The sequence below is a fragment of the Anabas testudineus genome, chromosome 17 (genome assembly GCF_900324465.2).
Source record: "Anabas testudineus chromosome 17, fAnaTes1.2, whole genome shotgun sequence".
NCBI classification, from domain to species: Eukaryota; Metazoa; Chordata; class Actinopteri; order Anabantiformes; family Anabantidae; genus Anabas; species Anabas testudineus.
In genome coordinates, this window is record NC_046626.1 from 22,896,744 (window position 1) to 22,918,550 (window position 21,807).

The 21,807-nt window shown below is 45.6% G+C and overlaps 2 protein-coding genes across 3 annotated transcripts; one reads left to right on the forward strand and one right to left on the reverse strand.

Annotated features, from left to right (window-relative positions):
- Positions 1-201: 201 nt before the first annotated feature.
- Positions 202-20,129, reverse strand: pex5lb (peroxisomal biogenesis factor 5-like b). 2 transcript variants are annotated; one of them, XM_026363404.1, is made up of 14 exons: positions 19,881-20,129; positions 10,904-10,999; positions 8,807-8,921; positions 7,358-7,600; positions 6,822-6,942; positions 6,371-6,458; positions 5,958-6,056; positions 3,495-3,614; positions 2,565-2,708; positions 2,063-2,133; positions 1,761-1,973; positions 1,449-1,614; positions 762-919; positions 202-424 (listed from the first exon to the last, which is right to left on the reverse strand). In XM_026363404.1, exons 1-14 carry the CDS (start codon positions 19,893-19,895, stop codon positions 226-228), a joined length of 1,848 nt encoding a protein of 615 aa, XP_026219189.1. In that variant the 5' UTR covers positions 19,896-20,129; the 3' UTR covers positions 202-225. The 2 variants fall into 2 exon arrangements, with proteins under 2 accessions (XP_026219189.1, XP_026219190.1); XM_026363405.1 differs by lacking the exon at positions 10,904-10,999 and having other exon boundaries at positions 19,881-20,128.
- LOC113163902 (E3 ubiquitin-protein ligase TRIM39-like) lies at positions 19,894-21,668 on the forward strand. Its single transcript, XM_026362940.1, has 2 exons — positions 19,894-20,143; positions 20,329-21,668. Exons 1-2 carry the CDS (start codon positions 19,894-19,896, stop codon positions 21,666-21,668), a joined length of 1,590 nt encoding a protein of 529 aa, XP_026218725.1.
- The last annotated feature ends 139 nt before the right edge of the window (positions 21,669-21,807 follow it).

A 21,807-nucleotide genomic window follows, 5' to 3' on the forward strand; every position in this document is an offset into this window, starting at 1 on the left:
AAGGCCTTTTCTAAAAGTGACTTTAAGATGTTTGATATATTTTATTAAAGCGTCACTGACCTCGTCCTAAAAGTTCTGAACCGGGTTCCTACAGGAAGCTAAAGGGTTGCACTGTAACTAATGGAATCTGCAGCAGTCGTTTCTTTGGCTTCGCACCAAACTGTCATGTACTGTAGTTCCTGGGAGACAGCAGCACCAGAACCTTCCAGTGAACCACGAGCCCCCTCAGACGTCGCCCATATCAAAGGCCCTCATCAGCAGGTCCAGGTCTCCGATGTTGGCGGCCTGGAACAGCTCGGGCCGGTCCAGCATGGAGATGGCGATGCGCAGGGCGGTCCAGATGTTGGCCGACATCTGCTGGTGGCTGCAGCGCTGACTCCGCCTCTGCTGGTTCAGAGCTGTCAGGAAGTTACTGACTGCCTCCCTGCAGGACCAGAACCAGAACCAGGTCAGACCAAATACTGTACTGTATGTGAAATATCACCTGAGAATACCAGCTGTGTTTCCTTGGTTCTGAATCTTTTTGAATGGTTCACATCTCACAGCTGAATCCAGTTCTGTTCCATCTTTGGGTTTGTTGATGCAGCTTTTTCTCAGACTCTATTTAGATTCTATTTCCTGTCACTAAAGCTTCTGGGTATTAAGAATCAGAACCAGAACCATGCATCGCTCATATTATTTTTAGCTGAGCAAATGCCACACACCTGAACAACCTTCACGTTATTCAGCCCGTGTACCTTTTCCTCATGATGTCAGTTTACCTGTGAGCTCCGAGGTTGATGCAGCTGATTCCCAGGTTGTATCTGGACCGGATGAACCCGGGCTGCAGCTCCAGAGCTCTGGTGTACGCCTCCACCGCCTCCTCATTACGGTTTCCATTTGCCAGCGTCGCCCCCAGACGGTTCCACAGCAGGTAGTCCTGAGGGGGGGGCAGGAAGTAAAGGCTGAGTTCATTGCCTTGACACAGAGGTAACTTGTCTCTGAGCAGTTTAATCATTTACATTTAGTCATTTGGCATTTGGTACAGGGCAGAAGTCTCGCCCCAGGACCCCTACCAGAGGCAGACCACAGCTGGGACTGGAACCCGTCTACCACCTGATCAGAATAATCTAATCTAATCTAATCTGATAAAAAGGCTAATTAGAGGCTTTAGAGATCGACGAGCTGTCCAGACGAATTCTGTCCTGAAACTGAAGCAGCTTCTTCGACCACTTTACTTTAAACTCGTCTCCTTGACCTAATTATTTGCTTTGTATGTGAAAGTTGCTTTGAATAAAAGCTGTAAATGTAAAGCTCACTGTAAATGTTTGATGTATTTAAGGATCAGTATAAACATGTTCTGTTCGTCGCTGTGTTCTGGATGTTAATGACCCAAAATGCTGTCAAAGCTTGTTCTTGCTACACCTCTGATTTTCCTGTACCTCCTCCCGTCAGACGTCGTGTGTTACCTGTGGTCTGACTGACAGCGCTGCAGTAAAAGCCTCCACTGCTTTGTCAAACTCTGAGCTGAGGTTGAAGAGGACTCCGAGTCCGGTCTGCAGGTCTGGATCCACACAGTCCAGATTCAACAGAGCTGCTTCCTGGAAGAGGAGCAGCACATCCTGGAGCTCAGACCTGCGACACAGATGAGATGTTGTACTCTAACTTCAGTGCTGCCTAATAAATGTTTATGAGTATTAATCCTGTTGGATTCATTGACATTAACACACAGCTGATATAGTCTCCATAGTAACAGCAGCTTAGTCTCAAGGTGTTCGTACCTGGCTGTGGTGGGGATGTGGGGGCCCCTGCGTGACGTGGCGGGGGAGTCCTGTAGCAGGCTCCTGTGGTCCAGGACCAGGCGTTTGTATCGAGGGTTGTGGCTGATCCAGCGGTGCAGGGCACCACACGCCTCCTGCTGCATGCTGCTGTTGGTGAAGCTGACGGCGAGCGCCATGAGAGCCAGCAGGTTGTTGGGCTGAAGCTCCAGACACCTGCAGCAGGTGAGACGGGTTAGAAGCCCTCACAGTCACCTGTGTCACATCTATCTTATTTATTTCAACAGCGTTAAAGAACATCTGACCTCTGCAGGGACACGATGGCGGCCTGCTCGTTCTCGTTTTCAGCTTGAGTCATCCCCAGAACCTGCCAGGCCTGAAAACAGGGTGAAGATGAGTCGGTCATTATCATCTGACTCTGATTTAGTAAAATGCTCTTGATGCTCTTGGTGCCAAAACAACGGCCAACGTCATTTAAAACACAAACCACACGTGCAGCTTCTACTGGTGAACCGAGCTCACAGCCCGGCCCCCTCTGAACTGCATCCTGCAGCACGTCCTGTCACGTTTAACCATGAGACCATGTGTCTCGTTAGCAGGTCTTTGTATTGGTGAGTTTACTAAAACAACCTGTCAGACCACCTCTAAATAAGACCTGCAGTAAAAGAAGCGACAGGACATCCCAAACGGTACAAACTACGTTAAACATTGTTTAGTTGGCAAATCTTCCTGTGGCACTGAGGAAGACTCCGTCTGTCTGTAGCTGTATCACTGAAGCTGCTCATGGAAACGTTCAGGAGGTTTCACCTCATGGTCCTGTGGGTCCTGTAAGATGGCAGCTTCCAGCAGCAGGACGGCCGTGTTCAGGTCTCCTTCTCGGACCTTCTCCTGCCCCTCAGCGAAGGCATTGGGCCAGTCTCGGTACGGGTTGTTGGTGCTGAAGTAGTAACTCTGGAGGGAAAAAACACCAGATCATTAACACCTGTAGCCCCCGATGTTATCAGTGTCCAGAGGAACTAATCAATCAGACGAACTGAGCTGAAAAAGTATTTATCTTCAGCTCAGAAGAATAAAGTGAGAGAGTCAAGAACCAGGTGAGAACCTTTGTTTGTCTGTGAATTCATCGTATTATATGAGAAATAAAGTTCTTATCTTCAATCAGCCAAAAACATACGTTGGTCCAATTTAGTCCTTATTGCTGACTTTCTATTATTGAACTTATCTTTAAATGGATTCTGTTTCTCTCTGATTTGAACTTTAAACTTCTGTTTGTGTATAAAGCGTTTGACGTCGTTTATTCCAAACTCGCTTCATTATCATCACTAGCAGCTGTTTTCTCTTCATTGAGATTGGACAGAAGTGGACTGAACCTTCAAACTAAAACTGAACACAGGAACCCAAACAGCTGAAACCTCTTTTTCATCAGATTAAAACTTGTCAGCATCAAACGAAAGCGAAGTTTTCATTAATAAAAGCGAAATTAGGATTAAAAGCGAAGAGGGAAAAGACGAATATGAAGGATTAAACATCTGTTCACACTCGTCAACAGATGTTTAATAATGTGTTCACCTCCGTCACACGGTGATGTAACCTGAGCAGCGATTACAGCAGGATTACTGAGGCGCTCAGAGCTGATCTCAGGCCAGAGGATTAAAACTGCAGATTAGTGCTGACAAACATTCATCTCAGTAATATTTGCTAGTTTCAGGGAAAAGCTGGCTGAGAAAACACAGTCACCTTCTCCACAGGTGAGACAGAAGGCGGGATCGGACGCTGTTCCTCCGAGTCCTCCAGCCAGTTTCTCCGAGCCAGTTCTTCCCACTCCGCCTGCATCTTATCCCAGAACTCCGTGTCCGACTGAAACACAAACAGGTTTAGACGTGTTCACACATCCACAGTCTGGTTTGGACCTGAATTTAAACCTCAAACTGTGTGAAACTAGTTTAGCCTGTTCACAGTCACAGACGGAGACTTGAATCTACTTAAACCCGTTTGATCTGTCCTGGGCTGTGTTTTTAGGTCCTCATGTCTCATCTTTTATTCTGATGATTTTAATACGAGGACCATGTCACTGCAGGGATCTGTGTGAGTCTTTCATCTCTCCACAATTCTGGCTTTGAAAATGTCTCTCTGAGCTCAGAGTTCACCTGTATAATGTAGGATCTTATAAATACTGGATCAGTACTCAGTGTTTGAACCAGCTCGCTCCGAGTCCGTCATTAAATACCCAGCAGGAGGAGGAAACACTCTCAGCCTTCTTCACCTTTATTTCACCTCCTCTCGAAACAGAGCGATGGTGCTTTCAGCTCAGTCACGTTGTCCTGTTTGCTGCGTTTCCTGTTGTGAATATAAAAGCTGTTTCTCTAAAATCCATACTGCTGCTTGTTGGACCGGAGCGTCAACAAACAGGCTGTCAGAGCCAATCAACTCCAGACAGGAAACAAACAGCCGACAGAGACAGTCTGAGCATCAACATATGGAAAAGTACTGCAGGAAAAAACTGTGTCAGTGCTGCAGGAAAATGGGAAAAACCCCACAGTGTCTCAGTAAAGAACTGGTGTCTACACTTTGTTAAATTACTGCAGTATTCTGCAATATTACTGCAGTATTCTGCAATATTACTGCAGTATTCTGCAACTCCTACTCCTGAGTAGTTTAAAGGTTTTTCTTGAGGTTTTAGTGTCAGACTGTGGTGACCTCCATGTGCTTCACCCTCTGTGGATTAAACACCTGCAGATAAATTCAGAAACTGTCGGTTTAATGAAGAAGAGCTTTTTAATCAGAGCAGACGCTGGGATCGGTTCACTGAGCCGAGCTGAAAGGACAGAAGAGCAGAACAGAACAAACTCATCGACACGAGTGTCTGACAGAAAATCTGCACTTTAATCACTGAGCTGTTAGTTCCCCTGCTCCACATCCACATCATCACCGGCAAAGTCACCATCCTGAGTCAACCTGAGCCAACCTGAGCCATCAACCCCCATCCTGCCCTGGACCAACCCGAACCATCAACCACCATCCTGCCCTGGACCAACCCGAACCATCAACCACCATCCTGCCCTGGACCAACCCGAACCATCAACCACCATCCTGCCCTGGACCAACCCGAACCATCAACCACCATCCTGCCCTGGACCAACCCGAACCATCAACCACCATCCTGCCCTGGACCAACCCGAACCATCAACCACCATCCTGCCCTGGACCAACCTGAGCCATCAACCACCATCCTGCCCTGGACCAACCTGAGCCATCAACCACCATCCTGCCCTGGACCAACCTGAACCCAATGTCAACCATCCTCTGTAGTCACTGACTGAGATGAACCAACGTGAACCAACAGGAACCAATGTGACCAAACGCGAACAAACAGGAACCAAAGTGAACCAACAGGAACCAAGTGAACCAAAGTGAAAAAACGCAAACCAAAGGGAACCAACAGGAACCAAAGTGAACTAACATGAAACAACGTGAACCAACAGGAACCAAAGTGAACAAACGCGAACCAACAGGAACCAAAGTGAACCAACGCGAACCAAAGGAAACCAACAGGAACTAACATGAACCAACCAGCATCACAGCAAAAAAACTAAATGTTAGTGAGAATAGACGTCGCACCAGAATCTGAAGATTTAAAAACATGAAAGATTTGGTTGCTTTTAATCTGGGTGGATCCTCAGTTCCTGTGTTTCTCTCTGAGAGCAGGACGCTCAGACTGTCGGGAAAATTCAGGGCGTATTTAGTATCATCACATTTAAATTAAATGATTAAAGCAGACACAGCTGTGGACTCTGATGATATAAGTCAATGTCAGATATGAAAACTGATCCTAGTTCTGCTGGTTCGTCTTGCTGTAGGCTGATCCGAGCGCAGCGTCATTCATCTGAACGTTTGCTGAATCCCAGAGTTCTGAAATCTGATCAGCAACATACTGAACTCTGCTCCGTCTGCAGTTTGGACGGAGGTATTCTAGTTTTCTAACATCGGCACAGGAAAACTGAGAAAAGGAGAAGAGAGACTTTCTTCTCAACTGATTTTTCTGCAGCAATGACACATTTGGAAGAGAGGAATCCGCTGAAAACAAAGACGTTTTTGGAAAGTAGAGTGGAGTTCAAAGGTCGTCTGTCGTAGAAAGTGAAGTATTTGTTGGAAAAGTGAGATCCGTGAGCACATCCCTCAGTGTGTGTGGTCTGCGTGTACCTCGACAGCAGCCTTCGCTCTGACAAACTCGTCCTCCAGAGACTCGTTTCTGGCCAGCAGGGAACGAGTCCGTCTGCGCTGTCTGGACACCCCGCAGTCCTAAAAACACACACAAAGGTCGGCCAGCAGCCGTCAGTGCGACAGTAAAGACAGACCAACAGATGCCAAAAAACTTCAACAAGGTCAAAGTGGTATTTAAAGCACCTGAAGTAACAGGCAGGGAATACCCTTCTATCCCAGACTCCCTGAACTACACACCACTCACTCTGTACTGCACTGTTGTGTTCGTATCAATGGTAATTTGTATGTTTTAGATAAACTACAGAATTACACGAGTTATGAGCTTTCTTTAATTTATTAAAGTGGATTTTAGAAGAGTACATTCATATAAATACTGTGAGACATTAACTGACCTGTGTGGAGGATATGAAGTCGAGATCATCAAAGCTGTGGATGTCGAACGAGTTCTTTATGAGCGGGTCAGTTTTAAAGTCTGCAGACCTGAAGGATCAAAATACAAAAAGAGTTTATGAACAAACAGCCACCTGATCATTTCTCACGTCTGAAAAGCAAAACATCATGGAGTCATTCTCCGGGAAACGGTCTAAAGAACTAAAACCGCCTTCTGCCGATGACTCCATCACTTCAGAAGAACCTTAGATTTAAGGGCAGTTGATGTTTTCTGCATTTGTGTGACGTCAGTTTCATCAAATCTGTGAGAGTCTACATTTGGACTCTCAGTTTTAGAAAACACGTCTATTATAGAGTGAAATCACTTTGACAATGAACACTTCAAACCTTCAGAAACAGGCGTTATGCAGACGACACTCTGTTGTCTGTTTGATTTAGGTTTAGACTGTTTACCAGAGCAGTTCGCTGGAGGAGTGGTGAGAAGTGCACCTCTTCTCGTATCTCTTCCTGCGTCTCCCGTCCTCCAAGTCCAGCTTCACCTCGTCCCATTTGTCCGGAGGAGACAACAAACTGACTGTGAATGACGAATGAAACCCCTTCAGTACTGCTCGACACACAGTTTATATCAAAATCAAATGAAAACAGGAGCAGGTGATGAGCAGGTTTCAACAGGCCAATTAGCTCTTTATTAGAACCTTTTTAAATAAAGGTTGGAGATTTAAAGTAAGGACCCGGCTTCTACCTGACCGTCTTTACCTTGACGATATCATGCTCCATAATTCTTGAATGAGAAGATAGAAAAATACGTTTTGAGGTTCATAGCAAACTAATGTGAAACCACCACCCTGCTGCACCGTACCCATCTTAAAACCTTTGGTCATTATGTGGGGGTCAAACCAGAAGCAAGGGCACCAGAACTGTAAAACCAGTAGGACCCGAACACCGGGAATTTGTCTTAAATCTCATAACGATGACATTTCCTGTGTGACCTGAGTCCAGTGAGATCCTCTCAGGTGTTCTGGGGCTGGTAGGCAGATGTTCCACCTCCACCTGGATCAGCTCCGTCTCATCAGGTCTCGCTCGGCGTCGAGGACTCTTTGAGCTGCCCTTCCTCCTCAGGGGGCTCCTCCTCTGGTCCTTTTTACCGCTGCTGCTACTTCTTCCACCATTACTTCCCCCACTGCTCTCCCCCGGCTCGCTGAGGTCAACCAGGTCCAGAGCCGTGGACAGAACTGCAGGAGGACAGAACAGGGGCTAAATATGAGTAACGGTGTGATCATACATTTAGAACTATAATGGATCCAAACCAATAAGTCCTGAACCACTAACTGGACTCTTCCAAAGACTGCGAGCGAGAAGACACATCACTCCGTAAAATCTGCACGCCCACAAATTCACTCATTTCAAAAATATTTCGGTCCAGTGTGTCTGATATTCTGTTCTTTATCATCAATAACACATTTGAGATTTAACTTTTTCACTGTTCCCACCAAGAACTGATCAGAGAATGTTTTACGTGCATTCACCGTGTGACACAGCTTGTTCACTGCGACCTTTAAAATGTCAGAGAAAACATGATGCCGCGGTTTGATCTCCACTTTGTCTCTGAACAGATGAAATTTCAGCTGCTGCCTCAGATTTTATTTTAATGAACACAGAGAAACAAACAAACAGAGGAGTCGGTGTGTTTGAGACAGGAAATGAATGTGAGGAGGACGACGGAGGAGACAGGAGGACAGAGCGGGTCAGAGGTGTTAATTAATGGCTGGTGTACCTGCTGAGTCGGAGGTGACAGATGGGCACAGAGGAGGAAGGAGGACGCCAAGGACACAAAGTTAGAGGAGAACAAAGAGGTTTGGGAGGAAAGAGAGAAACAGAGGAGGGTGGAGGAGGGTGGAGGAGGAGGCATGAAGTTAAAAAGTCAGAAAAAAGACAAACTGAGTTTGCAGGAGGAAGATGAGGCATCAGACTGGAGGATGACGAAGAACAAGAACGTGATGTCTCTCCTCTCTACAAATACCAAGTCAGGACTCCACCTCTCCCTCAGTCAGATGGTTTGGACGTGTTGTTGAGTGACAGGTGGTGGTTCTAAGACTTCCACTAATAAAACCTGTTTAACGTTGCCTGGATATTGCAGCAGTAGTAAACAGACCGAGGTTCTGAATGTTGTAGCTGTAACACCCAGACCCTAAAACATCGACTGAGTTGGGTCAGCTATGACGTTGGACTGAGCAGCGGTTAGCTGAGTTCACCTCGTCAGTTATTTTAGGCTTTAAAATGGTGTTTGATGATATTCTGATCAGAGGGATCATCTATCGTTAATGACTCGACACCACCTGATAGGAGGGGGGGAGAGGGAGGAGGAGGAGGATCCCACTGAGCTGTGCAGGAAGGGGGACACAGAGGGGGTGAGAAGGTCATCATTAGCGGGAGTTTACCTGCTGTGTTGGAGGTGAGGGGTCGGGTGGAGGGGGCGTCGCTGCGGCTCTCTGACAGGAAGTCATCGATGGAGGGGCTCAGCAGGGGTCGACTCTCCTGCTGCTCCCCGACCAGCTGGAGACCAGAAACACGGAGTCAAACCACAGAGCACAGAGCGGACGACTGATGGAGCATGATGATAATCAGTGATTAGTAAAGTCTGACAAACAGCGACTGACAGAAACGTTTCAATGGATTTTATAAAACCTGATCGTAGTTCTCACTTCACTGGTCAACAGACAGAAAAAAAACGGCTGTTGTTGAACACGTGCACGTAATGAGCTAACGGGTCTAAATAGAATGAAATGGTTCTGAATGAAACGATGAAATCCTCCACAGCTCTGGAAGATTTCATGTATTTTTAAAACCTGAAGAATCATTTGGTGTTTGCATGAAGTCTGAAAGTTCCAGAGCAGCAGACAGTTCTCAGATGCTGCTGCTGGTTTCACTGTTACAATCTCTTGAAATGTTTAATTCATGAGCGGCTGCTGACGGGACAGAAGCAAACAAGAGCAACAAGGAGGTCTAAAAACAGCCTGAAGGACTTTCAACGGACTCGGACGGATTTAAACTAAGTGATTTTCAGACCAGAACGACTGAAAAGCTGCTCTACACAAGTTTTATAACTTTATGAAACAGACAACACAGCCACTGCACACATGTCTTCATCTTCATTCATTCTCCACTCTGCAGCACTGTGTCATGAACACGTACATTTAAAAGGAGCTGCAGGAGCTGCTGCAGACGGACACCCCCACAGCTCATTTATCAGACCCAATCAAAACCCCATTAGATCTTCACTGGGTTTACACTGACGGTTCCATCACATGATCAACATGTAATGTTGAAACACCCAGCGAGTTAAGCATACATTTATAACCCTGAACCCTAAAACTGATAAAAGTCTGATTGATCATGACATGACATTGAGCTAAGATGGATGCAGCTGTTCTCCCATCCCAGACTCTGACTGAGGAAAAACGCCACCATAATCCCACCGTGAAAAGGCCACAAGGCGACAAATGACTTCCAGCTGGGGTTACTGAAAAGCATTCTGGGAAACGAAGGAAAAAACACAGCCTTTGATTCACAGTCTGAGGCCTCATTTAATCTGATCCCAGATGTGTGTGTGTGTGTGTGCCTTCCTAATCCTAATCCACACACTGATGTACACCCACATGTCAGCTGTAATCTACTCATACTGAATCCTGTGACAGAGAAAAACACATCAACTGTCCAGTAAAAACCACCCTGATCAAATCTCCTCAAGACAAAGACCGCTGACAGATTTCAGAGACAAGGTTTGATCAGATAGAAACTGTGGTGCTGACAACAGAAGCATTAACATCACTAAGATTAAATAATACCAGTAACAAAAGTCACGGAGACAGATTTAATTCAACTCCTCCAATATCTGACCTTTTGAAACCAAAGATCTGACTTTGAACTTTTTCCCCTAAATCGAGCTGGATCACGAACTCTGACCGAACACGTTTCACTCGAGGACTCGGTGGTGTTTCTGCACAGAATTGATGTTTGGCTTCCTCCTTTTCCAGGATCACTGCTGGATGCAGTGGTGGACGATGTTAAGTAACACTTATCCTGAGATTTATCTGAATCTGTTCAGTGGTATAACCTGTAGATGGTGGAGACTTCAATTCTTTAGTGTTTTAGGAAACACAAGGTTGTTATGAAGTGATGAACCATGACCCGTCTGCAAAGACTGAGCCTTTGGTGGATAATCGCTGTTTCTGCTGCCGGAACCAGACTCACATTAAACATTCAATTAATGTGTTCAGTGAAAATACAGAAAATCTAAAGGTTAAAGTGAGTCAAGAAATCGGAATTATTACATTTATCGTTTCTGATAAATGTGAGATAAACATCAGACGATCTTATATTACATGCACACGCTAAGGAAACTTAAGAAACGGTCGTACTTTAATTTGGGTGAATAATTGAGTCATTTTTAATGATGTTTCTGTTTTCTGAAGAAAAAACTAAAGAATAATGAATCTGAGCAGTGCGAGATAAACAGTCATGGTCGTCATGCCAACCTTGGTTGTCACGGTGAGGAGGTTGTTTCCTTCACAGGATGCCTTTTTACCAGGAAGTTCCTTCAGCACCATGGCAACGACCCTTTCCCCTTTGCCCTACAACAGGTAGATCAACAGGTTCAGACTCTCTGGCATCCTCACAAACAAATGTTAGTTTGACTGATTCAAGAGACAAAAAAACAACGTGCTGTCCAGCAAGGCAGCGTGGATTTTATCAAGACGCAATCTAGATACAAAAGTACAGTCTAGAAACAGTGGGACAATCCAGATAGAAGGATCTGGATCAAACTACAGAATCTAGACCCCGTAATCAACAGTAAGACTAGAAACAACGACACAATATAAATACAAAATACAGATACAAGAATCAAGAGATGTTCGTCCATCTCTGAATCTAGACTAACAACGTGATCTAGATAGAAGGCAGCACATACAATCTGAATCCAGATTCAAAGGTGGAATCTCGATAAAAAGACTCTATGTAGCTCCAGATACACGGACAGGATCTGTGTACAACAATGGATAAAAGAATCTAGAAAAATATTCTATTAATAATGATTAATAGAAGAGGACACAATCTAGATTCACGCATCTAGAAACAAAACGATCTAGAGGTGAGGTCTAGATATACGTATGTAATGTGAATCGAAGCAGGTTCTAGAGACCCAGATACAACGCAGACAGACCTGTCTGGATACATACAAAGAGACAAAAACACTCAATCCAGATAACGGTCCACACTTCCCATTTCAAATCTGTAGCACATCAGTACCTGTACTCTCTACGCAGTACACAGTACTGCAGTACCAGCACATACTGTAGGTATGCTGGGTTCAGTTGACAGAATAATGAGACGAGTTGATGGAGTGGGATCGGCCTCGGTGAAGCCAGCAGGCAGGACGAGGTTATCAATAAAACATGGTGCTCAGCAGCTTTATTATTAGACCGGCTCACATACAGACACAGCAGCACTTCACCTGCTCCTCCTCCCAGGGATCAGTAAAGACCACGTCTGCTCTGATTCTTCAGTCCGAGTGCAGGAGACATCACAGCCGAGGCTGATTAAAACCAAACAGCTGTGATAGACGGACAGAGACAGATGGACGGTACACAGACCAGGTCTGTTTGACATGAGGGGAAAGTAAAACACAGGGACACGAGCATCTCGAGCTGCTGCACTGCTTTTCTGATACGTGACTAACTCTATTTAAGGTTTTATTGACCTTAAGTTACTTTAAAATCATCTGTTCCAGTACTTTTACTCTGTCTTCTGATGGTAATAACAGCTTTCTGTCGGAAAGTGAATTAGCCTCGTCGTTCTAATACTTTCCTGTGGGAATGTATTACTGCAGTAGCACAGAGTAACTCTGAGTACTGTAGCCAATCTGGAGTTACTTTAATCCCATGTAAGAATCCTGTAAACTCAATCTTTTTATATATAACAGTGATTCGTTTCATTAAAGCCAGCTGTGAGTCTGTTCTACAGCAGCTTTAATTTATCTTGTAGAGAACTGTGAGTTCCTGTAAACAGCTCCGCTGCAAATATGTTCAGTTACAGTTGAATGATGCTAATTAACCAGTAATAACATGTATGATAACACTAATACTGTGAATGGTGAGTACTTTTACTGTAATACTTTACTAATATTTGACGTCAGAGGTTTACTGTGTTTCTACTGAGCCACAGACGAACGACGATGATCCTGATGTGAGATGTTTCACTGAATCCTAACTTCCTCTCTCCTTTCCACCACATCTCCTCACTGTGTCCAAGTGTGTGTGTGTGTGTGTGGTTCGTAGAGATGCTGTCGGTCTAAAAATAACCTGCTGTTGTGCTGAGCAAACAGTCCTCCTCCATCAGCCCACAGAGTCCCAGCAGAGCTGAGCTCAGTGCTGCTGCAGCACATCCACCAACACATTTAGCAGCTTCACGTGCACCTGGAATTATCCTGACGTGCACACACTCACACAGCTGCTGCTGGTCTCACACACACACTTCGTTCATGCTGCTGCTGCTGTGGTGAATTCAGAATTTGTGCTGACGGTTTGGAATCAGCTTCTTCTTGACTTCATCGAGTAGCAGCTGAAAACATTTTATCAATAATTCCCGTCTATGTCAGACTGTTAGAAAACAAACTAACCCTCCACCAGCGTGGATTTCAGCCTGCAGCTCTGAGACAGCAGGTGTTAAATCAGACTTTGTAATAAAGGCCTCAGGTGATGGGGACACAGAACCACGGGAGATCGTTCACATTAACTGGAAGATTTGTCAGTAGTCAGTGAAATCTGCTGGTGAATTTGTGCCAAGGGCAGCGACAGCAGCAGCAGCAGCAGCAGCAGCTCGGCCGTCAGATGTTTGACCCTGGAGAGTTCAGACATTTATATCCTCCAGCGATGCAGCAGCTCAGCTGCTAATTAATCTTGTATGAGAGTGTTTCCCTGTGGACCTCCGTGCCTCGGTCACACACACTGTAACTACAGTCCAGGACGAGCACAGCAGCCGTTTGTTCCGGGTCGGGATCAGTCCTGGATCCAGAAGCAGCTACTAAAGATTCTTAATTCACGATCAGCTGCTGCCCTGTTGACCGGCCGGTCTTTATTACAAATGGCTGCTGATGATCTGGTTTTGGCAGGATCAGGATCACAATCTAGTCTTTGATCTGGTTTTATCACAAACGTGATTCAAGAAGACAAAGAGCATTTATTTCAAAGTGAACTAATGAACTGCACTGACCCAGCTCAGACACATGAAGTGGTTCAGAGTGGAACCGGTTTGTGAAAACATAAAAAAATGACCTTGGGACAGTGAAACCCGCCGCTACACCTAACAGACTGGAAAGCGGTCGGACTGTGACCCACTCAGGGTGGATTTTAAAAACACAGATTCACCAAACCAGAGTTCTGGACTTTTGGCTGAGACATTAGTTTAATAAATGAGAACGTGGTTTCACAGCAGCACCTATCATCCTGCTCGAGTCTCATATTCTACTGGTCACACTCTTCATCGTGACGTGAAAACATCAGGATGATAAATGTGCAGAGACAGGATGTACGGGCAGGTCAGTCCTCGTACAGAGTCCACTGACAGATACGTTCTAACTAACTGAGTCTAATTCAGAGTCCACTGACAGATACGTTCTGAGTCCACTGACAGATACGTTCTAACTGAGTCTCTGACAGATACGTTCTAACTAACCGAGTCTCGTTCAGAGTCCACTGACAGATACATTCTAACTGAGTCCACTGACAGATACGTTCTAACTGACTCCACTGACAGATACGTTCTAACTAATTGAGTCTCGTTCAGAGTCCACTGACAGATACATTCTAACTGAGTCCACTGACAGATACATTCTAACTAATTGAGTCTCGTTCAGAGTCCACTGACAGATACATTCTAACTGAGTCTCTGACAGATACATTCTAACTGAGTCTCTGACAGATACATTCTAACTGAGTCTCTGACAGATACATTCTAACTGAGTCTCTGACAGATACGTTCTAACTGAGTCTCTGACAGATACATTCTAACTGAGTCCACTGACAGATACATTCTAACTGAGTCTCTGACAGATACATTCTAATTGAGTCTCTTACAGATACATTCTAACTGAGTCCACTGACAGATACATTCTAACTGAGTCTCTGACAGATACGTTCTAACTGAGTCCACTGACAGATACATTCTAACTGAGTCTCTGACAGATACGTTCTAACTGAGTCCACTGACAGATACATTCTAACTGAGTCTCTGACAGATACATTCTAACTGAGTCTCTGACAGATACATTCTGAGTCCACTGACTGATACATTCTAACTGAGTCTCTGACAGATACATTCTGAGTCCACTGACAGATACATTCTAACTGAGTCTCTGACAGATACGTTCTAACTGAGTCCACTGACAGATACATTCTAACTGAGTCTCTGACAGATACATTCTAACTGAGTCTCTGACAGATACATTCTGAGTCCACTGACTGATACATTCTAACTGAGTCTCTGACAGATACGTTCTAACTGAGTCCACTGACAGATACATTCTAACTGAGTCTCTGACAGATACGTTCTAACTGAGTCTCTGACAGATACATTCTAACTGAGTCCACTGACTGATACATTCTAACTGAGTCTCTGACAGATACGTTCTAACTGAGTCTCTGACAGATACATTCTAACTGAGTCTCTGACAGATACATTCTAACTGAGTCCACTGACAGATACATTCTAACTGAGTCCACTGACAGATACATTCTAACTGAGTCCACTGACAGATACATTCTAACTGAGTCTCTGACTGATACATTCTAACTGAGTCCACTGACAGATACATTCTAACTGAGTCTCTGACAGATACGTTCTAACTGAGTCTCTGACAGATACATTCTAACTGAGTCTCTGACAGATACGTTCTAACTGAGTCCACTGACAGATACATTCTAACTGAGTCCACTGACAGATACATTCTAACTGAGTCCACTGACAGATACGTTCTAACTAATTGAGTCTCGTTCAGAGTCCACTGACAGATACATTCTAACTGAGTCCACTGACAGATACGTTCTAACTAATTGAGTCTCGTTCAGAGTCCACTGACAGATACATTCTAACTGAGTCCACTGACAGATACATTCTAACTAATTGAGTCTCGTTCAGAGTCCACTGACAGATACATTCTAACTGAGTCCACTGACAGATACATTCTAACTGAGTCCACTGACAGATACATTCTAACTGAGTCTCTGACAGATACGTTCTAACTGAGTCCACTGACAGATACATTCTAACTGAGTCCACTGACAGATACATTCTAACTGAGTCCACTGACAGATACATTCTAACTGAGTCTCTGACAGATACATTCTAACTAATTGAGTCTCGTTCAGAGTCCACTGACAGATACGTTCTAACTGAGTCCACTGACAGATACGTTCTAACTGAGTCTCTGACAGATACATTCTAACTGAGTCCACTGACAGATACGTTCTAACTGAGTCTCTGACAGATACGTTCTAACTGACTCCACTGACAGATATGTTCTAACTAAGTCCACTGACAGATACGTTCTAACTGAGTCTCTGACAGATACGTTCTAACTGACTCCACTGACAGATAGGTTCTAACTGAGTCCACTGACAGATACGTTCTAACTAACTGACTGACTCCACTGACAGATACGTTCTAACTAACTGACTCCACTGACAGATATGTTCTAACTGAGTCCACTGACAGATACGTTCTAAATGAGTCCACTGACAGATACGTTCTAACTGACTAAGTCCACTGACAGATACGTTCTGAGTCCACTGACAGATATGTTCTGAGTCCTCTTACAGATACGTTCTAACTGACTGAGTCCACTGACAGATACGTTCTGAGTCCACTGACAGATACGTTCTAACTGAGTCCACTGACAGATACGTTCTAACTGAGTCCACTGACAGATACGTTCTAACTGAGTCCACTGACAGATACGTTCTGAGTCCACTGACAGATGCGTTCTAACTGAGTCCACTGACAGATGTGTTCTAACTGAGTCCACTGACAGATGCGTTCTAACTGAGTCCACTGACAGATGCGTTCTAACTGAGTCCACTGACAGATACGTTCTAACTGAGTCCACTGACAGATACGTTCTGAGTCCACTGACAGATATGTTCTGAGTCCTCTTACAGATATGTTCTAACTGAGTCCTCTTACAGATACGTTCTAACTGAGTCCACTGACAGATACGTTCTAACTGAGTCCACTGACAGATACGTTCTAACTGAGTCCACTGACAGATACGTTCTGAGTCCTCTGACAGATACGTTCTAACTGAGTCCTCTGACAGATACGTTCTAACTGAGTCCACTGACAGATACGTTCTGAGTCCTCTTACAGATACGTTCTAACTGAGTCCACTGACAGATACGTTCTAACTGAGTCCACTGACAGATACGTTCTAACTGAGTCTCTGACAGATACGTTCTAACTGAGTCCACTGACAGATATGTTCTGAGTCCTCTTACAGATACGTTCTAACTGAGTCCTCTTACAGATACGTTCTAACTGAGTCCACTGACAGATACGTTCTAACTGAGTCCACTGACAGATACGTTCTGAGTCCTCTTACAGATACGTTCTAACTGAGTCCACTGACAGATACGTTCTGAGTCCTCTTACAGATACGTTCTAACTGAGTCCTCTGACAGATACGTTCTAACTGAGTCCACTGACAGATACGTTCGTCATGAACTAACTGAATTAACCACTTGGTGAAACACTGAAAACACCCGTTAAAAAGAACAGAAGCTGAGTATGTATGAGACGTAAAAGACCAATCACTTATTGAGAGAGAGGTTTGTCTTTAGACCGTTTTAATCCTTCCTGAGGTCCAGTTTCAGCCCGGACTCGTTACACGAGGATCAATAAACCCAGTACAGAGACGTCTGACTTCCTCCTGCTGCTCCGTCGACAGCAACAAGATCTGACTTCAACACCTTGATGTGTTTTTCTGTTCAGCGACACTAAAGTTTCCTCATCTCCTTCAGCAGCTCCTCGTTTCTTCGCTGTGAAGTTAAAGACGGATCAGTTCTAGGATCTGAGTTTTAGGATCGGTCCTAAACAACCCAAGCAGCCGTCACAGGTTCCTGCCGGTCCAAGCTGCTCTCACCTCTCTGTGTTTCAACATGACAGAACCTCCTTCATTCAGAGGAGTGAGATGGAGCTCAACGTGCTTTACTGTGATCGGACCCGGTAATAATCCAGGTTCTGAGGTTCATACATGAAACTGATGATCACAGAAAGATGATGTTAGTTTTCACAAAACAGCAACGCTGCAACACCTCATCTGAACCGGGTCAGGTTCAGTTGAGGTGATGCAAGGTGAGGTGAGGTTCTGGACAGAATCACAGGATCAAAGATTCTTGAGGATTCTGTTGGTCTATCAGGTTCTGCTCTATAACAAGAAGCTGACGCTGGTCCATCCCCAGACGCTGACTGGACTCTGACCATTTATCCGGTTGGTGAATGTTTGGCTGGTTCTGGTCTGCGGCCCGGTAAGGCCCAATGACAGAATCCCCACCTCCCAGCTCTTCAGGGTGTAATCAGAGCTGCAGGACGCGGCTCTCAGGCACACTCAGCCTCTTCGGAAAAGCCATTTGATCCCTTCGCTCCTCACATTCACCAAGGTCAGCCGGGCCGCGACCCGCTGAGCAGAACCCTTCTCAGAAACCTCCTCCTGGATTTTCTCATTCACTGTTTGATGAGTGGAAGTGACATGCTGAAGGGGGGCGGGGTGTCAGGAGACGAGGTCGAGAGCGTTTAATTAAAGTGAAGACACTTCACCTCCGCTGACTCGGCACGGCTCGATCGAAGGAGGGCAAAGGTCACGGTGAGTTCATTACCCAGTTGGTCCAATCGGCTCATCACCAAGTCTCGACAGAGTCCAGAGGATCTGAGCAGAACATGAGTCGTTCATAAATGGGGATCGTGATTAATGTTGTTTATCTCTGTAAAATCCGAACAGTCCAAAACCCGGTTGACGGTGCCACGATGGACCCAACTAGTTAGTGGACTAACCGGTTCTGCTGAAGTTCAAATCAAAAGCATCAAAGCGAAAAAATCCGATTGACCTGTCCAACTCAAATTCAATCTTAAAAACAACTGTGGTTCTAACAACCGACAGACGAGGTTTAGTCCAGGTCCAGGTCCGGTTCGGTCCAGTCCAAGTCACACTACAAGAGATCAGAGTGACACAGGTCAGCACGAGTCTGATGTTCTACTGAGAGAAAGACAGAAAACAGGTCAAACTAGAGGTCTAGTCTAGTCTGAGGTCGGAGGTCAGAGGTCAGCACCATGTGGTCACATCAAAGTCTGCTGTTCTTTCTGTTTCCTCTGATCAAAGTGTCGTCTTCAAACGTCCGAGCCCACCGATTGGACTGTGTCTGAACATCAGAACACAGCTGCAGCAAAGAGAAACGACCGGTTCGCTTGGCGCCAGTCAAAGGTCCAACACATCAGAACAGAACCAACCAGACACGAACAGGACCTTTCACCACTTCCTGGTCCCGGTCCAGAACATCCGTCCATTTATCTTCGACTGGAGCGTCTCTCGTTCAGAAAAAATTGACAGCGCCGGTTCTGTTTCCACGGTAACTTCTCTACAGCAGGACTCTGGATCTGACCCGTCTTTAAATGCAGCACCAGACCCACAGCTTTAACTAGAATCTAAGAGCGAGACAAGGACCAACACGCTGAGCAAGACCAGGACCAACACGTCTCTCACAGTGTGTTGGTCCTGGTCTCGTGTCAGTCCTGGTCTCAGTGAACATGAGGAGATCACAACTTCCTGTCACCAGAAGACCCTGGAGCTGTTCTCCTGGGTTTTGTTCCCCTGGTTTTGTTCACCTGGGTTTTGTTCCCCTGGTTTTGTTCTCCTGGTTTTGTTCTCCTGGTTTTGTTCACCTGGGTTTTGTTCTCCTAGTTTTGTTCTCCTGGTTTTGTTCTCCTGGGTTTTGTTCTCCTGGTTTTGTTCACCTGGGTTTTGTTCTCCTGGTTTTGTTCACCTGGGTTTTGTTCTCCTAGTTTTGTTCCCCTGGGTTTTGTTCTCCTGGTTTTGTTCTCCTGGTTTTGTTCCCCTGGGTTTTGTTCTCCTGGTTTTGTTCACCTGGGTTTTGTTCTCCTGGTTTTGTTCTCCTGGGTTTTGTTCTCCTGGTTTTGTTCTCCTGGGTTTTGTTCTCCTGGTTTTGTTCTCCTGGTTTTGTTCTCCTGGTTTTGTTCCCCTGGGTTTTGTTCCCCTGGGTTTTGTTCTCCTGGTTTTGTTCACCTGGTTCCGTTCACCTGGTTCCTCAGTTCTCTTTTATTTTAGAACCTACTCAGCTTCTTATTGACTATTTTCCATTTTCACACACAAACACGGATCATTTCTTCTTCTCTCTACAGATAAAATCAGGATTTGTCCTCGTCCTAAACTTGGAAACAGGTCGGACTCACCTGGACCTGGTACATGTCTCAGTCCGCTGCAGCAGCTCCGGTCAGCGGGACGCAGGTGCAGCTGCAGCCGCCGGGAGTCCACCCCAACTCGGCTGTGCTGCCACAAACGGCTCGCTGTCTGTCCGGAGCCTCTCCGGTCCGAAACCGCAGTAAGGACGCTGATATCCCGGTCCGCTCCGAGTCCCGGTCCGCTCCGAGTCCCGGTCCGCTCCGTCCAGTCTGTCCGACGCCGCGGAATCCGGTTTTCATCTCGCTTCGTTCCGGTGAGGGGCGGGGTCAAAACAAAACGATCAGAGCCGAGAGGAGCCGAGCTCCTCCGAGGTCGAGTTGCCATGGCTACACTCTGTGACTTCCTGTGAGGGTTTTCACAATAAAACTGTTGTTTGTAGGAAAACTAAACGTGGAGAATATTATTTAATTATGAAGATAAAATCTAATTCAACATGAGGAAAATGGGTCAAAACTGTCTGTCTGCAGAACTCATGGACAGAGAAACTGATCCATGACTGTCCGGTTTGTAAGAGACTATCTTTTCAGAGTGAACCTCCCTGTAACCTGGTGTTAAAGAACCTGTGTGAGAGTTTGTTACAGCAGAGAGATCAGAGATGTTCAGAGAGTCTCTGCAGTCTGCACTCGGAGAAACTCAAACTCTTCTGTCTGGACCATCAGCAGCCGCTTTGTCTCATCTGCAGAGATTCAGAAAATCACATCAACCACAGATTCAGACCCATCGAAGAAGTTACTCGACAACACAGGAAGGAACTCGAGGAAACTCTGGAGCCCTTAAAGGAGAAGTTGAAGGTTTGTGAAGAAGCTAAAGTGAAGTTTGATCAAACAGCAGAACACATTAAGGTCCAGGCCCGACACACAGAGAGGCAGATCAAGGAGCAGTTCAAGAAGCTTCACCAGTTCCTAGAAGAGGAAGAGGAGGCCAGGATGGCTGCACTGAGGGAGGAAGAGGAGCACAAGAGTCAGAGGATGAAGGAGAAGATGGAGGCTCTGAGCAGAGAGATAGCAGCTCTTTCAGACACCGTCAGAGCCACAGAGGAGGAGCTGAGAGCTGGAGACGTCTCATTCCTCAACAACTACAAGGCTGCAGTGGAAAGAGTCCAGCAGCGCCCCCTGCTGGAGGATCCACAGCTGCCCTCAGGAGCTGTGATAGACCAGGTCAAACACCTGGGAAACCTGAGCTTCAACATCTGGACCAAGATGAAGGACGTGGTCTCCTACACTCCTGTGGTTCTGGATCCAAACACTGCTCATCCAGAACTGATCCTGTCTGAAGATCTGACCAGTGTGAGACGAGGAGAGAAACAGCAGCTTCCTGAAAACCCAGAGAGGTTCAGATACTGGTCTGTTCTGGGCTCTGAGGGTTTTAACTCGGGGACTCACAGATGGGATGTTGATGTTGGAGACAGTACAAACTGGAAACTGGGTGTGTTAGCAGAGTCTGTTCAGAGGAAGGGAAACACAGGGTCTGGATTATGGAGGATCTGGTTCTTTCTAGGTAAATACACAGCACTGTGTCCATCACATCCAGAAACTGTTCTCCCAGTGAAGAAGAAGAAGATCCAGAGGATCAGAGTGAATCTGGACTGGAACAGAGGAAAGTTGTCTTTCTCTGATCCTGATACTAACACACACATACACACCTTCACACACACTTTTACTAACAGACTGTTTCCATATGTTTATAATGGGAAAAATCTCCCAGTGAACATTTTACCAGTGAAGGTCTCTGTGAGAGTAGAACAACACACACAGATGATGATGAACTTTTCCACTTGAACATTTGAGACTAAAACCAGGTCAAGAGACCTGCTGAACTGGATCCAGCAGCTGGACTGTCTGAATGATTCAGTGTTCTGATGATCCAGTGAACCTGTCCTCTGTTCTACAACTGGATCCACATTCAGCTCTGCTTCAT

Coding starts and splice junctions, on each gene's coding strand:
- LOC113163902 (XM_026362940.1), top strand. CDS start 19,894: ATGTCTCAGTCCGCTGCAGCAGCTCCGGTCAGCGGGACGCAGGTGCAG. Junction 20,144..20,328: donor TTTCATCTCGCTTCGTTCCG/GTGAGGGGCGGG, acceptor ATTCAACATGAG/GAAAATGGGTCAAAACTGTC.
- pex5lb (XM_026363404.1), bottom strand. Junction 8,922..10,903: donor TCCTCACCGTGACAACCAAG/GTTGGCATGACG, acceptor TCTGGTCTCCAG/CTGGTCGGGGAGCAGCAGGA. Junction 920..1,448: donor CGCTGTCAGTCAGACCACAG/GTAACACACGAC, acceptor CCCCCCCCTCAG/GACTACCTGCTGTGGAACCG.